This window comes from Aplysia californica, unplaced genomic scaffold (assembly GCF_000002075.1).
Source record: "Aplysia californica isolate F4 #8 unplaced genomic scaffold, AplCal3.0 scaffold01197, whole genome shotgun sequence".
Classification (NCBI taxonomy): Eukaryota; Metazoa; Mollusca; class Gastropoda; order Aplysiida; family Aplysiidae; genus Aplysia; species Aplysia californica.
In genome coordinates, this window is record NW_004798467.1 from 82,530 (window position 1) to 97,670 (window position 15,141).

General features: G+C 42.2%; 1 protein-coding gene across 1 annotated transcript in view; it reads left to right on the forward strand.

The window, feature by feature from the left end:
* LOC101848713 (pumilio homolog 3) overlaps positions 1–15,141 on the forward strand; it is a gene marked incomplete at its 3' end in the record, with an annotated part of 20,665 nt that overhangs the window by 4,648 nt on the left and 876 nt on the right. Inside the window, 15 exon segments of the mRNA XM_035973399.1 lie at positions 2,123–2,327; positions 2,860–2,974; positions 3,593–3,704; positions 4,658–4,733; positions 5,062–5,155; positions 5,806–5,872; positions 6,818–6,887; positions 7,408–7,512; positions 7,933–8,036; positions 8,641–8,716; positions 10,152–10,385; positions 11,176–11,318; positions 12,083–12,228; positions 13,937–14,095; positions 14,517–14,607. Of these exon segments, the coding sequence (XP_035829292.1) occupies positions 2,123–2,327; positions 2,860–2,974; positions 3,593–3,704; positions 4,658–4,733; positions 5,062–5,155; positions 5,806–5,872; positions 6,818–6,887; positions 7,408–7,512; positions 7,933–8,036; positions 8,641–8,716; positions 10,152–10,385; positions 11,176–11,318; positions 12,083–12,228; positions 13,937–14,095; positions 14,517–14,607 (1,797 nt within the window).

The window sequence follows — 15,141 nt, forward strand, 5'->3', positions numbered from 1 at the left end:
GGTGTGTTTGACGGATGCTGCTGACAGGTGTGTAGGTGGGGGGGCGGTGTGTTTGACGCTGTTCAGGTGTATGTCTTGACACCTTGGAAATAAGGCATCAGTTTTTTTTGGCATTTGGGGTTATTGGTATCATTTTAAATCTTATTCATTTGTCTTGCTTTTCATGATAAAAAAAGCTCCTGCATATCTTGAAGTCGAGATATTTGTCGTAAATGACACAAAAATACACATTTTTATTTGCCTGTATTTGCTATACACGTTTATTTGCACACGTTTATTTGCTATACACGTTTATTTGCTATACACGTTTATTTGCTATACACGTTTATTTGCTATACACGTTTATTTGCTACACACGTTTATTTGCACACGTTTATTTGCTCCACACGTTTATTTTCTTCTTTTGGTTTGTTATGTTGTGTTAATCTACTGGGGTACTGGAGACTCCAATTCCCCCCCTAAACTCTAATTTTCAGGGAGGATTTCGGGGAAATACCTCCTAATGTTGATCGCTGGGTGGCTGGAATGTGGACTGCTCTAGCCAGTGCTCTGTCTTTGCTAGTAAACTAATTGCTACTCAGCTTATCTGTCTCGGGTCTTTTATGCGTAAGCAGATACAAATTTACAGTACTTTACATAACTTTTCTATCCCGATCTAGCAGCCATTTGAGTTTGAGCCCCAAGGCCTGTTGATATGTCAAAGAATTGACCATTTTTTGTATCTCTCTCTTGCCCTTTTTAACTCCCAGTGGAGCACAGGCCATCAACAACATTACTCCAGCGAAGCCTGTCCTGAGCATCCTTTTCTATCTGTTTCCATGATGTCCCTGCTTTTTCAATTTCTGCTTGTACCGCTCGCCTCCATGTCATCTTTGGTCTTCCCTTCTTACGCTTTCCTTGTGGGTTCCACGTTAAAGCCTGCCTGATGATGCTTGTCGGGGGTCTCCTCAAGGTGTGTCCAATCCATTTCCATTTCTTCACCTGAATATCTTCCTTTACTGGCCTTTGGCTTGTTCTCTCCCACAGTTTGTATCAGTGGCGTTTTATTGCTGTATAGAGTGTGTGCCTGTAGCTAGCTTGTCTAAAGCTTGCGGTGCTGATTGTCCGTCTCTGTGGCCTTTTTGTTCTCGATCCAGGTCTGTGAAGGCGTAAGCTGGAAGGTCCCACTTCTTTTCTTTCCCTCTGTTGTTTCTGCCTGTCTTTCTCTCTTCTTCCCTGCACTATATGACCGTCACTGTGTGGATGTGCTTTTCTTTACTCAAGTGGGTGGTTGGCGGGTGCTCTGGTGAGGTTTGCTCCTTCTTTCCTATCAAACGTCTATCGTCCTTATCTCCCCTCCTTCTTTTTTATGCTTGTTACTCTCTTGTAACAGCTCTAATCATCTGGCGCTCATATGACCTTATGCAGTTGCGAGCGCCGTAAAACCTCTACTAAAATTAAAATTAATGCACTATATGACCGTTATTGTGTCGATGTGCTTCTCTTTACTCAAGTGGGTGGTTGGCGGGTGCTCTGGTGTGGTTTGCTTCTTCTTTCCTATCAAACATCTAGCGTCTTTTTCTCTCCTCCTTTTTTATGGTTGTTACTCTCTTGTAACACCTCTAATCTTCGGCACTTATATGACCTTTTGTGTTGCATGTGCCGTAAAACTCTTTACTTATTAAAACTAAAATCTTTACTCAAACTGACAATAAGACCGAGGCGGTGCTACTGACTGAAGTGTCTTTAGGCCATTCCCAAAGGGGGGACATTTCTCGTTCTTACACAGTTACAGTAGAATTGTAAATGGACTGATTCATCAATGTCAAGCTCATAACTGTGCCTGAACTACAACAGGGAACTGCTGCTTTTTCTTTCCTAATCCTTACTAACGTCATTTTCCTCTGCTTCTTTTGTATGTTTGTCACTCTCTTGTGACCCACTATTTCCAGGGTGCCTTAATAGTTGAGGCTAGAGAGGTGAGCAGAGTAAGTCTGATTCCCTGTAAAGACTTCTGTTGACAACCACCCCGTTGTGCTCATATGACCTTATGCAGTTGCAAGTGTGGTAAAACCCTCTACTAAAACTAAAACATTGTGTCGGTGTGCTGCTCTTTCCTCCAACTCCAACGCCACTCCCCCAGGTCGTTCACACGTAAGCAGGTTGCCCAGATGTCTCTGCGTGACATCGATTCCGAAGGCGCGGCGGCTGGTGCTGGTGGGGGGAACGACGCTGGCGACGTTGAGATGGACAGCGAAAGAGACGGGACTCCTTCCCCGGCCAAGCGTGCCAAGTCTGCCGCTAAGGAAAACAAAGGGGAAAAGAAAGAAAAGAAAACGAAACTGAAGGTAATGGATCTTTTTTTTTAGATATATAATTAGGAGAGAAGAGAGTTACTTTTTTGTTTCTTTTTGTGGGATTTTTTGTTTCTTTTTGTGAAGAAGTTGAATTTACCGTCTTTTTGTCTTTAAAGTTTTCTCATTAAGTTGGGGAGTATAGAAGATTGGTGGTTGGCAGGTGCTCTGGTATGGTGTGCTTCTCCTTCCCTATCAAACATCTATCATCATTATCTCTCCTTCTTTTCTTTACATGTTTGTCTAAAGTAACAAGTCCAATCGACAGCACTTATATGACCTAGTTGTGTTGCAAGTGCCTTAAAACTCTTACGAAAAACCAAACTAAAACTCTCTCATATAAAGAGTATAATGTGTTTCTCATCAAATGTATGCTGCAAGTCTTTGCTGACACTTTACACAGACTTTCCTATCTGGCTCGGTCCTGTCAAAGATGGACGTTAGATTCGATGATCCCGCCTCTTATATAATTAACCTAACGGTGTTGTATAGAGTGTTAAAGCTGTACAATGTTCACATTTTTCAGATTCCGTTCAAGCAAGCCTCAAAGAAGCTGAAGTCTCTGAAGACGCCAGCAGAGACGGACAAAGCCAAGAAGCTGGTCAACAAGAAGTTTGATGCTCTTCCCGACGAGACGACCGGTACGCCCGTAATTAGTTGGAGACATGACGAAGTGATGAAGGGCATTCAGTTAACTTAGAGCCACGTTGGTAGAGAAGGGTATTATTCCTTAATAAAGATGGATCTGGTTTGCCATATCTTACGTTCTTTAGAGGGTTAATGCGGGGTTGTTGTTTTTTTGTTTTTTTCTTTCTCTGGATGTCTGTGTTAGCGCCCCCCCCCCCCCCCCCCCCCTAATGCTTACCCTAGAACATAGATTTCTTTCCTCTGTATATTATTGAATACTTTTTCTCCATTACGTCCACTGGTATTGTGGGCAGTTCTATGTTAGTTCAGTATTTCTTTCACCGCTTACTTTTTCTCCGCAAAGACATCATAGACTTCTTTCCTCTTTCATGAAGACATTTACAAAAGGTGGCAGAACTGGGGTTGTTTTATCATGTTTTGTGCACCTGGACACCTTTTTCTTTTCATTCTTTTTTAAAAAAAAGTTATCCTTCTTTTCGTCTCCATTTGCCAATATGTGGACTCATTTCATTCTGAAGATTATTCCACTACAACTTTTTCCGCACGAAAATTTTTTTCTTTATGTTTTTTTTCAAATGTTTTGTTTTTGTTTTGCTGTTTGTTGTTTTCAGTACCCGAGACGCCGACCAAGACGTGGAAAGAGAAGAAGAAACAGCGGAAGATGATGAAAAACAACTTTGATGTCATTACAGAGGCGAAGAAAGTTTGGGAAGATTTACGCAGGCAAGATTTTTTTCTTGATTCTTTCCTCCATGTTTGTATTTGTTCCTAGAGAGTTGGAGGGAAGTTCGCCTTGTTGGGTCAATTTATTGCTGGTGGTGGGTCAATTTATTGCCTGTGGTGGGTCAATTTATTGCTGGTGGTGGGTGTTGGGTCAATTTATAACTGGTGGTGGGTCAATTTATTGCCTGTGGTGGGTCAATTTATTGCTGGTGGTGGGTGTTGGGTCAATTTATTGCTGGTGGTGGGTGTTGGGTCAATTTATTGCTGGTAGTGGGTCAATTTATTGCTGGTGGTGGGTGTTGGGTCAATTTGTTGCTGGTGGTGGGTGTTGGGTCAAGGTCGTTCACCTTGTTGCTGGGTGGTTGGCGGGTGCTCTGGTGTGGTTTGCTTCTTCTTTCCTATCATACATCTATCATCCTTATCTCTCCTCCTTTTTTTGTGTTTGTTACTCTCTTGTAACACCTCTAATATTCGGCACTTATATGACCTTATTGTGTTGCAAGTGCCGTAAAACTCTTACTATAACTAAAAAAAACACGTATTGTCCTTACCTCTCCTTCTCTTTTTCTTTGTACGTTATGTTATTCTGTAGTAAGACCTTTGATTGATTATATGGTGTCTGTGGCCTAGTGGTTAGGCTACCGGACTAGTAATTGTAAGGTTGGGGTTCGGGGGTTCGAGCCGCGGGCCCGACGTTGTGTCCTTGGGAAAGGCACTTTACACGAATGTTCCCCACTTCTGTGGTGTGGCATTGCGAGTGCGTACCGATATTGTCGGCGTAGGGCTGGATGAGTTAATGTTCTGGTATGCCTACAAGATATCCCCTGTGGATCGATTAAGTTCATCTTGTTTTATCTTGTCTTGTCTATCTTTATATTTCATAAAACCTGGAATGAAAATCTCTGATGGCTGCCTTGTAATTGTTTTATTTCATTTTTTTTTTCATCCCACAGGGCAGATTTGCCAGAAGTGAAACGGAAAAAGATTTGTGATGATTTGATGCGTATGGTGACGGGAAAAGTGAAACAGGTAGGCGTTTAGGCGTTCCTTGATTTCTTTTCCACATAGTAAATCTTTCATAATTTTGAACTTATTTCTAAGGCAAGAAAAGGTGTGAGTGGGTGGGTGGTTGGCGGGTGCTCTGGTGTGGTGTGCTCCTTCTTTCCTATCAAACATCTATCGTCCTTATATCCCCTCCTTCTTTTTTTGTGTTTGTTACTCTCTTGTAACACCTCTAATCTTCGGCAGTTATATGACCTTATTGTGTTGCAAGTGCCATAAAATTCTTACTAAAACTGTTTATTGTCCCATGCAGTAAAGATATATGACATTGATAGTCTGGTTTCGTGTTCCCCAGTTGTGCAAAGCCCACGACTCGGCCCGCATCGTTCAGTGCTTGGTTCAGTACGGCACAGAGCAGCAGAGAGCGACCATCTACGAAGAAATCAGAGGTACGGGTGTGGGTGGTTGGCGGGTGCTCTGGTGTGGTTTGCTCCTTCTTTCCTTATCTCTCCTTCTTTCATGTCAAACATCTATTGTCCTTATCTCTCCTTCTTTCCTGTCAAACATCTATTGTCCTTATCTCTCCTCCTTCTTCCCTGTCAAACATTTATCATTCTTATCTCTCCTTCTTTCCCATCAAACATCTATCATCCTTTTCTCTCCTACATCTTTCCCATCAAACATCTATCTCTCCTCCTTTTCTTTGTATGTTACTCTGTAGTAACTCCTCTAATCTTCAGCCCCCACATTGCCTATTTGTGTTACAAGTGCTGTTAAATCTTTACTAAAACTAAACAAGTTTTTTATTTTTTTTTAAAGATTGGGGGTAGAATGAAATTCTATGGGTCGTCTTTAAAAAAAATTATGTTATTGGAATCTGTCTGAAGTTTCCTGTTGTCGAAAGGAAAAAACAGCAGAATTTGTTGTATTAAGGTGTTCATGTAAAAAAAAACGTTGAGGCACCTGAGCTTGCAGATCAGTTTTTGTATGCGCCTGCTTTGATGACATTGATGTTTTTTAGGATAATTTGTATGTTTGATTCTTCGTTCTGCGATGGAAAAATATTTAATGTAAAACAATTCTTTGTGTGTGTCGACAGATGAAATCTGTGATATGTGCCGACTGAAGTATGCCAAATATGTTGTGCGGAAGTTGATTCATTATGGGTAAGTGATGATCTTTGGAAAATTGCTACAGCTTTTTTAAATAGACGTGTGTTTTTTTCTGTTTTTTTTTACCCATTTTTATTGTTGTCATCCTTATTTTGAAAAAAATAATTTTTTATAAGTAGAAGAACAAGCACATACATTGTAAACATAGCAGTACACACATATTTCATATACAAATATAATAGATGCAATTGTCTTGGGTCATCTTTCAAGCTTATCGACTCCCCCCGGGGCGGTGCTACTGACTGAAGTGTCTTTAGGCCATTCCCAAAGGGGGGGGGGGGGGACATATCTCGTTCAAGGACAGTAGAATTGTAAATGGGCTGACTCATGTCACGCTCATAACTGTGCCTGATCTACAACAGGGAACTGCTGCTTTTTCTTTCCTCATCCTTACTATCGTCATTTGTCCTCTACTTCTTTTGTATGTTTTCACTCTCTTGTGAACTGCTATTGCCGGGGTGCCTTGATAGTCGAAGCAGACTTTGTGCTGTTGAGGCTAGAGAGGTGAGCAGAGTAAGCTTGATTCCTCGTTTGGACTTCTCTGTTGACATCCACCCCTCGGCACTCATATGACCTTAAGCAGTTGCGAGCGCAGTAAAACCTTCCTAAAACTTTTTTAAAACTTCCAATTTCTCCATGTGTTTTTATATAACTTTGTAATGACTCCTGTCTAAGACATCCACATCTCTCCTCGACAATGGGTTGTGGCCGTCCCAGTCAGACAGTTTGGACGTGTGCTTGTCTGTCCCCGTCAAGAAAAATTCTGAAATTATGCAAACTGAGCCCAAAAATGGGAAATTATGCGATTCTGTTTACTTTAACAAAGAATGATAAAGGAAAAAAATCAGAAATTATGCAAATAATTATCAAATTTTGCTAAATTATGCGGGGTGCATAAAACCACGGGGACAGACTTATAAACTTCGTTTCCATCGTCAGCTCCAAAACTCTGCGTGGCGAAGTGATGAACTCCTTCCAGGGACAAGTGAGAAAGATGATCCGACACAAGGTATTGTAGGCTTCTGTCTCTGACGGGTCGAGTGTTGTCGCATCTTGTCATAGTGTTGTGTATTACCAAAGGTCGTACGTAACAAGATAGTTCACTAGTGGGTGGTTGGCGGGTGCTCTGGTGTGGTGTGCTTCTTCTTTCCTGTCAGACATCTATCGTCTTTATCTCCCCTCCTTCTTTTTTGTGTTTGTTACTCTCTTGTTACTCTCTTCGGCACTTACATGACCTTATTGTGTTGCAAGTGCCGTAAAACTCTTACTAAAACTAAGAAAACATCGTTCACTCCTCTCTTTGAGCCAATTAAAAAAGTGTCCTCAAAATTCGGTGGTACCCTCTTCGAAAAAATGCGGACTTTGCGATCAGAGTCCTTACCTCTCCTCCTTCTGTTTTATGTTTGTTACTCTCTTCTTGTAAAACCTCTAGTCTTTGGCACTTATATGACCTTATTGTGTTGCAAGTGCCGTAAAACTTTTACTAAAAAAAAACAAACCTCTCCTATTTTCTCCCGTCGTCCTCGCAGGAAGCGTCCGACATTCTGGAGTACGCCTTCAACGAGTACGCCACAGCTCCGCAGAGACTGGCCATACTTGAAGAGTTTTACGGCCCAACGTTTTCTTTGTTTAAAGTAAGTGAGGTTGTGTTTTCTTGGTTGAAAAGTTGTGTTTTCTTAGTTTAAAAGTTGTGTTTTCTTAGTTTAAAAGTTGTGTTTTCTTGGTTGAAAAGTTGTGCTGTTGTGTTTTCCTTGTTTAAAGTAAGTGCTGTTGTGGTTGGCGGGTGCTCTGGTGTGGTTTTGCTCCTTCTTTCCTATTGAACAACTATCGTCCTTTTCTCCCCTCCTCCTTTTTTGTATTTGTTACTCTGATGTAACACCTCTAATCTTCTGGCGCTCATATGACCTTATGCAGTTGCGAGTGCCGTAAAACTCTTACTAAAACTAAACTAAACTCTCTAATCTTCGGCACTTGTATGACCTTATTGTGTTGCAAGTGCTGTAAAATTCTAACTAAAACTGAGAATGTTGTTGTTTTGTTTCCCCTCCCCTCAGGACCAAGTCCACCAGTCCCTGGAGCAGATCATGCAGGACCAGCCGGAGAAAAAGAACATGGTGATCCGCAGCATGAAGGAAGCCTTGGCGCCGCTCGTGGACAAGTAAGCTAGCCTGACAAGTACACAGATCAAAGCCAGAGCTCTTCGAATTTTAGATTTTAAAATTATTTTTAAATATTTTTTTTTGGCCTGCTGGAGAAACCTGATCAGAATTTTCATAAATTCTGGGGGGGGGTGGAGGAGGAGGAGGGGGGGGTTGTGTTTAAAAAAAAACTTGAATTGTATTTCTGTCTTGTCATGCGGTATCCTAAATGACTTGAACGTACACTTATTTATGTGCACTATTTCTGGGCCTTATTGTAAATGACATGAACATGCACATTTTTATTTGTATCAATGAGTGTGTGTTTGTGTTTGCGTTCATGTTTTTTTATTTGCGACTCTTTTCAGTGCTTTGGTGTGGTTTGCTCCTTCTTTCCTATCAAATAACTTTTGTCCTTATCTCTCCTCCTCCTTCCTTTCATTCCACATTACTCTCTCATAACACCTCTACTCTTCACCATTTATACCTATTTGTCTTGCTAGTGCTATAAATCTCTTACTGCAACTGAAACTAAAAGAGTAACATTTTTTATTTGTGTGAAATGAATAATATAAATATCGTGTTATGTTTGATCGTCAATTTTCTTCTTTCTGCGCTCCTCAGGGAAATCTTGATTCATTCCCTGGTGCACAAGGTCTTCTTTGACTTCTTTTTGTACGCCGACGACAAGTCGAAAAAGGTAACGTTGTTCGCTTTGCTTCGCAGAATTATTTTGCTCTACTGTTCATTTTTTGTTTTAACTTTCTATCTTTAGCGAGTTGAAGTTTGGCTGTTGATTAACAAAGAAAAGAGCTGGCCCTGACAGACAGGGTCGGAAGCCTGCCTCCTACACGAAATCTTAGCTTATGTAGGTGGGAGCGTAAAAGCATCTGTTTTTTATAATCCTTCCAGCCCCAGCTGTTTTTGTGCATTCCCTAACCCCAGTCCCAGCCAATGTAGCAGTATTTCAGGAAAAAAAAAGGGGGGGGGGGGGCTCTCGTGGCCTAGAGGTTACGGTGTTGGCCTCTCATTCAAAAGGTTCCGGGTTCGAATCCGGGTAGCGACAGAAAAATTTTCTTCTCTAAATTTGTCTCCTTTCACCTCATTTCCTGCTCTCTAACAATGTCCTGTCATCTGCTTTCGTCTCCTTTTTCTGCACCACCCCCTCAAATCCTTTGCCCCTTCCTCTGGGCTCCTGATTCTTTCTGCAGCCTTTCTACTGCTACTCCTTGGCTCCTCCTTACTGCTGTCTTTCTGCCACACCCCTGATCTTCTGGTAGGAAAGATCTACACCTAGCCTTCTCGGACAAGGGCGAAAAATCTCGGAGGGCCCGTGTGCAAGTTGCGCTCGTTAAAGATCCCTTGGTGGTCTAAAATCGATAAGAGTAGGCTTCGGCCGCCACCCGGGCAAAATTCAAAAATTTCCTATCAACTGAAAATATTAGGTGTGTCCCGTGCGCTCATATGACCTTATGCAGTTGCGAGCGCCGTAAAACACTTTACAAAAACAAACAAACAAAGAAAAATAGGTGCGCCCTCTGAAATGTGATGTAGTATCTTTGTCATGAGGTTTAGATAACAACATATAACAATGAACAAATGAACAAATATTTTGAAAATTAAAGTTTGATTAGGTTCGCTAATTTCGAAAAATGTGCAAATTCGGTACATTGTCCAAAACATTCAAATGTTCACTACAGTTACACCTGCTCCAACGGCCACCTGTATAAGACGATCACCTGTACAAACGGCTACTTCTCACACACACACACTCAACCCCCCACCCCTTTGTCCTTTTTAAACATAATAACACTGTAAGATAACCACTTTCTCCCTGACAATGAGCATCTTAGACAATTTCCACGTTTTTTTCCTCAGTACAAATCATACAATTTAAATAAAGGGTGCTCTGGTGTGGTTTGCTCCTTCTTTCCTGTCAAAACATCTATCGTCCTGATCTCTCCTTCCTTTTTATGTTTGTTACTCTCTTGTGGCACCTCTAATCTTCAGCACTTAAATTACCTTAGTGTTACAAGTGCTGTAAAAGGAACCACTAAAACAATTTTTAAAATGAAATTTGACTGTCATTTTTTTTTTTCCCTTTGGATTGATTTTTAAAACGTTTTCCTATTCAGGAAATGATTGAGGGTCTGAGGGAAAGTCTTCCCCACCTCCTCCACACGCGCGACGGGACGCGGGTCGCCATGCACTGCGTCTGGTCGGGGTCGGTCAAGGATCGGAAGTCGATCGTGAAGAGCCTGAAGGGCCACGTGGTGAAGATTTGCCAGGAGGAACACGGACATCTCCTGCTGCTGGCCATCTTCGACTGCGTGGACGACACCGTGCTGGTGCAGAAAGTTATTCTCGACGTGAGTAGATGGCACACAACGGCATGCTGGGCTGCCAGCCAGTCGCGACCTCCCTCGGTGCTTTCTTGTTGTATCTCCGTTGTTTTTTTGTGGGTTTTTTTAACCGTGAAAATGTGACTTCTTCTTAAGCTCACTCTTTGTTATGAACTGTTTTGAATGTTACTGTTACTAAAAATGGAGATACGACAAGGAAGCACTAGGCAGACCTGCCACTCATCCCGATTTTTTCTCCATGAGATCCTGATTTTGAGGTTTCATAGAGTGGCAGGTCTGCACTAGGGTCATGCAGTGTGGAAAAAGTACGACTTTGAGAGTAAAGAAGCCTGTTTTTGTTTGAGAAAATAACGTAGGCCTGTTCTTTGTTTTCTAGGACTGCTCCTCTTAGATTTGCTGATGCTGATGAAAAGTTATGAACTTTCAATACTGGGTTTGCGAATAATAATGAGGATGAAGCCCATGTATAAGTTTATTTTAATTTTGTCTCTTGCCGTAGTTAAGTGCGCATGAATTGAATGCAGAGAAAATGTGTGTGAAGAGTTTGGAAGGGGGTATACTTAACCCTCCTTGTGGATAGAGTCTGGGTTGTTGGTTTTTTTGGGGAGGGGTTGAAAAGTTTGCAGCTTTGTGGCTGAACTTTGGTCATATTTGGAGGTGCTGATTTTTTGGTCAGATAAATCGGGAAATCCGGATAAATTTCTGAAATAGCCGAGATTTTGCCGTAAAACCTCTACAACAAAAAAAAGCAACAATTTCTGTGACCTTGGTTCCACCCCACCCCACCCCCCCTCAGGAGCTGGTCAAGTCGCTGGGTGACGTCGCACAGAACCAGCACGGGCGGAAGGTTCTGGTGTACCTGCTGAACCCGCGGGACCGCGTCCACTGCCACCCGGATGTGGTGAAGGTACTGCAGCAGGGAGATGACAACCCCACCAGGTGAGCGCTCGTTGTGCTGAAGGGAAGTGCGTTCTTTTGTTTGTTTGTTTTATTTTTTTATGGTCTTATTTGCAGCAGTGAAAGTTGGCACTGCTGCTCTCTTTGTCCTTTGCCAGGTTTAATTTGGCCATGTCGATTGCCGAGTAGGGGAACATTTGTATCGAGTGTCTCAGTCTTTCTTCTGGGACGTCGTATCCCTCTCTGTCCTGGTCGGCCCTGACAGGCAAGGTCGGAAGCCCGCCTCCTAAATGATCTAAATCATATTGATCATCATCATCAATGCCTTTCACCCCTGGCAGGGTATAGGCCACATTCAAGCTCCTACATTTATCTCTGTCCTGAACCGTCCTTCCAAGCTCGTTCCAAGTGAGCTTCATCTCTCTCATGTCCCTTTCCACGCATCTCCTCCATGTTTCCCGTGGCCTACCCCTGCCTCGTGCTCCTTGTGCTATCATATTGATAGGGGCGTCAATACACCCACGTTTCAACTTTTTAAAAAAAGATTATGTTCCTTGGTGCCTCATTGCTGTTTTCCCACAGTAAAAGTGGGTGGTTGGCGGGTGCTCTAGTGTGGTTTGCTTCTTCTTTCCTATCAAACATCTATCACCAGTTTCTTTCCTTTTTTTGGTTTTTTGGTGTGTTTGTAACTCTCTTTGTAACACCTCTAATCTCCGGCACTTCTGTGGCCTTATTGTGTTGCAAGTGCCGTAAAACTCTTACGAATACCAAACTAACTGTTGCATCATCGTTGTTGTTGTCCACAGTAAGAAAGACCGCGTGACGAGGGGTAAAGAACTCCGTGGCCACGTGTCTCAGCACCTGCTCAAGTACCTGGCCGAGAACGTCGGAGATATGATGAAAAACAGCAACATGGCGCTCCTGGTGAAGGATATCATCAACTACGCTTCAGGTAGGGAGACACAGGGACGGAAAAAGAGAGAAAGTGGGGGGGGGGGGGTGGGGGTGTATGTGTTTGTTGAATATTGTAGACATCATCAACTACGCTTCAGGTAGAGAGAAAGAGAGAGGGAGGGAGGGAGAGAGTTTGATGATCTTAGGCTACATCAACTATACTTCAGGTAGAGAGAAAGAGAGAGGGAGGGAGGGAGAGAGTTTGATGATCTTAGGCTACATCAACTATACTTCAGGTAGAGAGAAAGAGAGAGGGAGGGAGTTTGATGATCTTAGGCTACATCAACTATACTTCAGGTAGAGACAGAGTCTTTGTGTGGCACTCTTAGTTACGTACTCTCTCCTTATACGTACTCTCTCCTTATACGTACTTTCTCCTTCTACGTACTCTCTCCTTATACGTACTCTCTCCTTCTACGTACTCTCTCCTTATACGGTCAGGTACATAATATGTGAGGCAGCATGATGAAATCAGGCACTCGTCAAAATAACGAAATCTGAGAAATAGGCATTTTTCCGCCAGTTTGGAAATTTTTTCGATTTTTTTTGTTGTGGCTTAACCTCTTTTATCTACCATCTGCATTTATTTCCATTTTTTTTTCTCCAAAAGTTGTCAATAATTTTCAACCTTTCAACTCTCCGTGCCGATGTATAGATACAATGTATAGCAATATGTTGATAGAGGTAACTTAATCTAAAGCACCAGAATTTCTTGTGCTCTTTTTAAGCATCCAGAATATTATTTGTAGCCAGAGTGTAAAGACATGAAAAAGAAAGGTTTCACAACAGGATGAAATCAAAATTAGAACAGCACATAACCAGCTCCAAAAATTAACAGGATGTGTGTCAACCTATCCGAAGATTGGTCTTTTTAACTCTAAACGTGTATAATTCATGAAAAAATAGGTCTACAGGATATTATGTAAATTATGGGATCTCACACATACCAGAGGCCTGCAAGTGTCAGTTACGTGTATTCGGTTTTGGTGGTGACACGCTCTTACATAACACATTTATATTTTTTACAAAAATGGTAGGAACAGCATCACGTTAAATGACATTCTGCTGATATAAACACGAAAAAATAGAAAACACATCTGAACAACAACAAGAAAAAAATTAACACCCAGCAAATTAAAACACAACAAAGAGGGAAAAATAGCAGAGAAACGGCGATAATAATAATAATAATAATAGATAGCATTTGTATAGCGCATATCCCCGCTCAACAGCAGGCTCTATGCGCTTTACACGATACAATGTATATAAATAGTATGTAAGGGAAGGGACTGTTCACAAAATATGATGTCAGCTAAAATTTGGCCAAAAATGGTCTTCTGTTGCGATCACACAGAAAGTTCCCCCATTTCTAAAATAATTCTGAACTGAGACCCATGATTATACAAAAAAAAAACCCCCCAAAAAGCCAGCGTGTATTGACAAGGATGTTGTTCTGGACCTCCTCCCCCACCCTGAGGGGAATAAAAAAAAAAAGGGTTAGATCATCCATTTCTGCAACTTCTTCCTTCTTTAAATTTTTTTTTTTGGGTCAAACAAAAAATTCCCCCCTTTTTAAAAAAATTTTGGAGGGGGGCCCCGGGTTTAAAAAAAAAAAAACCCCCACAAAAACCCGGGGTTTTTTCAAAGGATTTTTTTTTTTGGGTTTTTTTCCCCCCCCCCCCCCCCCCCCCCCCCCCCCCATCCAGGTGACGTCGTCCCAGCCATGCGATCCATCGCAGACTTTGTGGCCCAGCCAGCAAGCGGCGCAGACGGAGCCATAGCGATGGTGGAGCACACCGCCTGCCACATGGCCTTGAAGAAAATCATCGCCAACGACAGGATCCGGATGGAAGCCGGCGAAGGCAGTAAGTCTGGTGATGTCATTTCCTGCCGTGGTTGTTTGGTGTGTGAATGCAGTGACCAGTGATGGTTTATATCGTAGCTATATTCTCAGTATTATATATATATATATTTATATATGTGAATTCTGTTTTAAGCAGTTTTCAGATTGATTTGATGGCATTTTGGCGTGTGCTTTGATGTGGTGTGCTCCTTCTTTCCTATCAAACATTTATCATCCTTATCTCTTCTCCTTCTTTTCTTTGTACGTTACTTTCTAGTATCACCTGTAATCTTCTCAACTTATGGGGCCTATTTTAGTTGCAAGAGCCGTCAAAGTACACAAATTTTACTAAAGCGAAACTTGTTTTTGTGTGAGTGTGTGATAAATTGCTTCCTCATGCCAGGGTTTAACTGTTCTCTTTTCGTGCGTGGTGTGTTCCCCAGTTCTGTTCTCTGCCGTGCTGCTAGAGAGCCTGCCCAAGTCCACCATCAAAAGCTGGGCCGCAAGTAACAGGGGCTGCTTTGTCCTCGTCAGGTGAGTGGGGGGAAGGAGGTGGGGGGGATGATGAGTGCTCACTGGGTGCAGAGAGGAAAATTTGGTAAAGTGCTTTTCCCAAGGACAGGTCGGGTGCCTGATGGGGTTTGAACCCACAACCTTATGGTTAAGAGTCTGAGAGCCTGATCATTAGACCATCGACGCCATGTTATACAGTAGACTCCACTTAACCCTATCCGTACATCGTGTTTTACTATCGTATCCATACAATGTGGGGAACTCTGCGCCACCACTTTCCGTAAAGGAAATTTACTCATTAATCCTATCCGTACGCTTTGCATAGTAGTCTGTCAAAATGATTTTTTTGAGAAATACTGAAAGTTTCAGAGAGATCTTCGCACTAGAAGTATTCTAAAATGTGGAGAATACAACACCGGGGATACAAAATGAACCTAGGCGTACGGATAGGGTTAAAAATAAATCTGTGGGACTGACGGATTTTCTTTGGTTAAGAAATGTTGCTCAAAAAGGTGGGGGGGGGGGGGGGGGGGTTAAAAGTGAGCGTCCATTTGA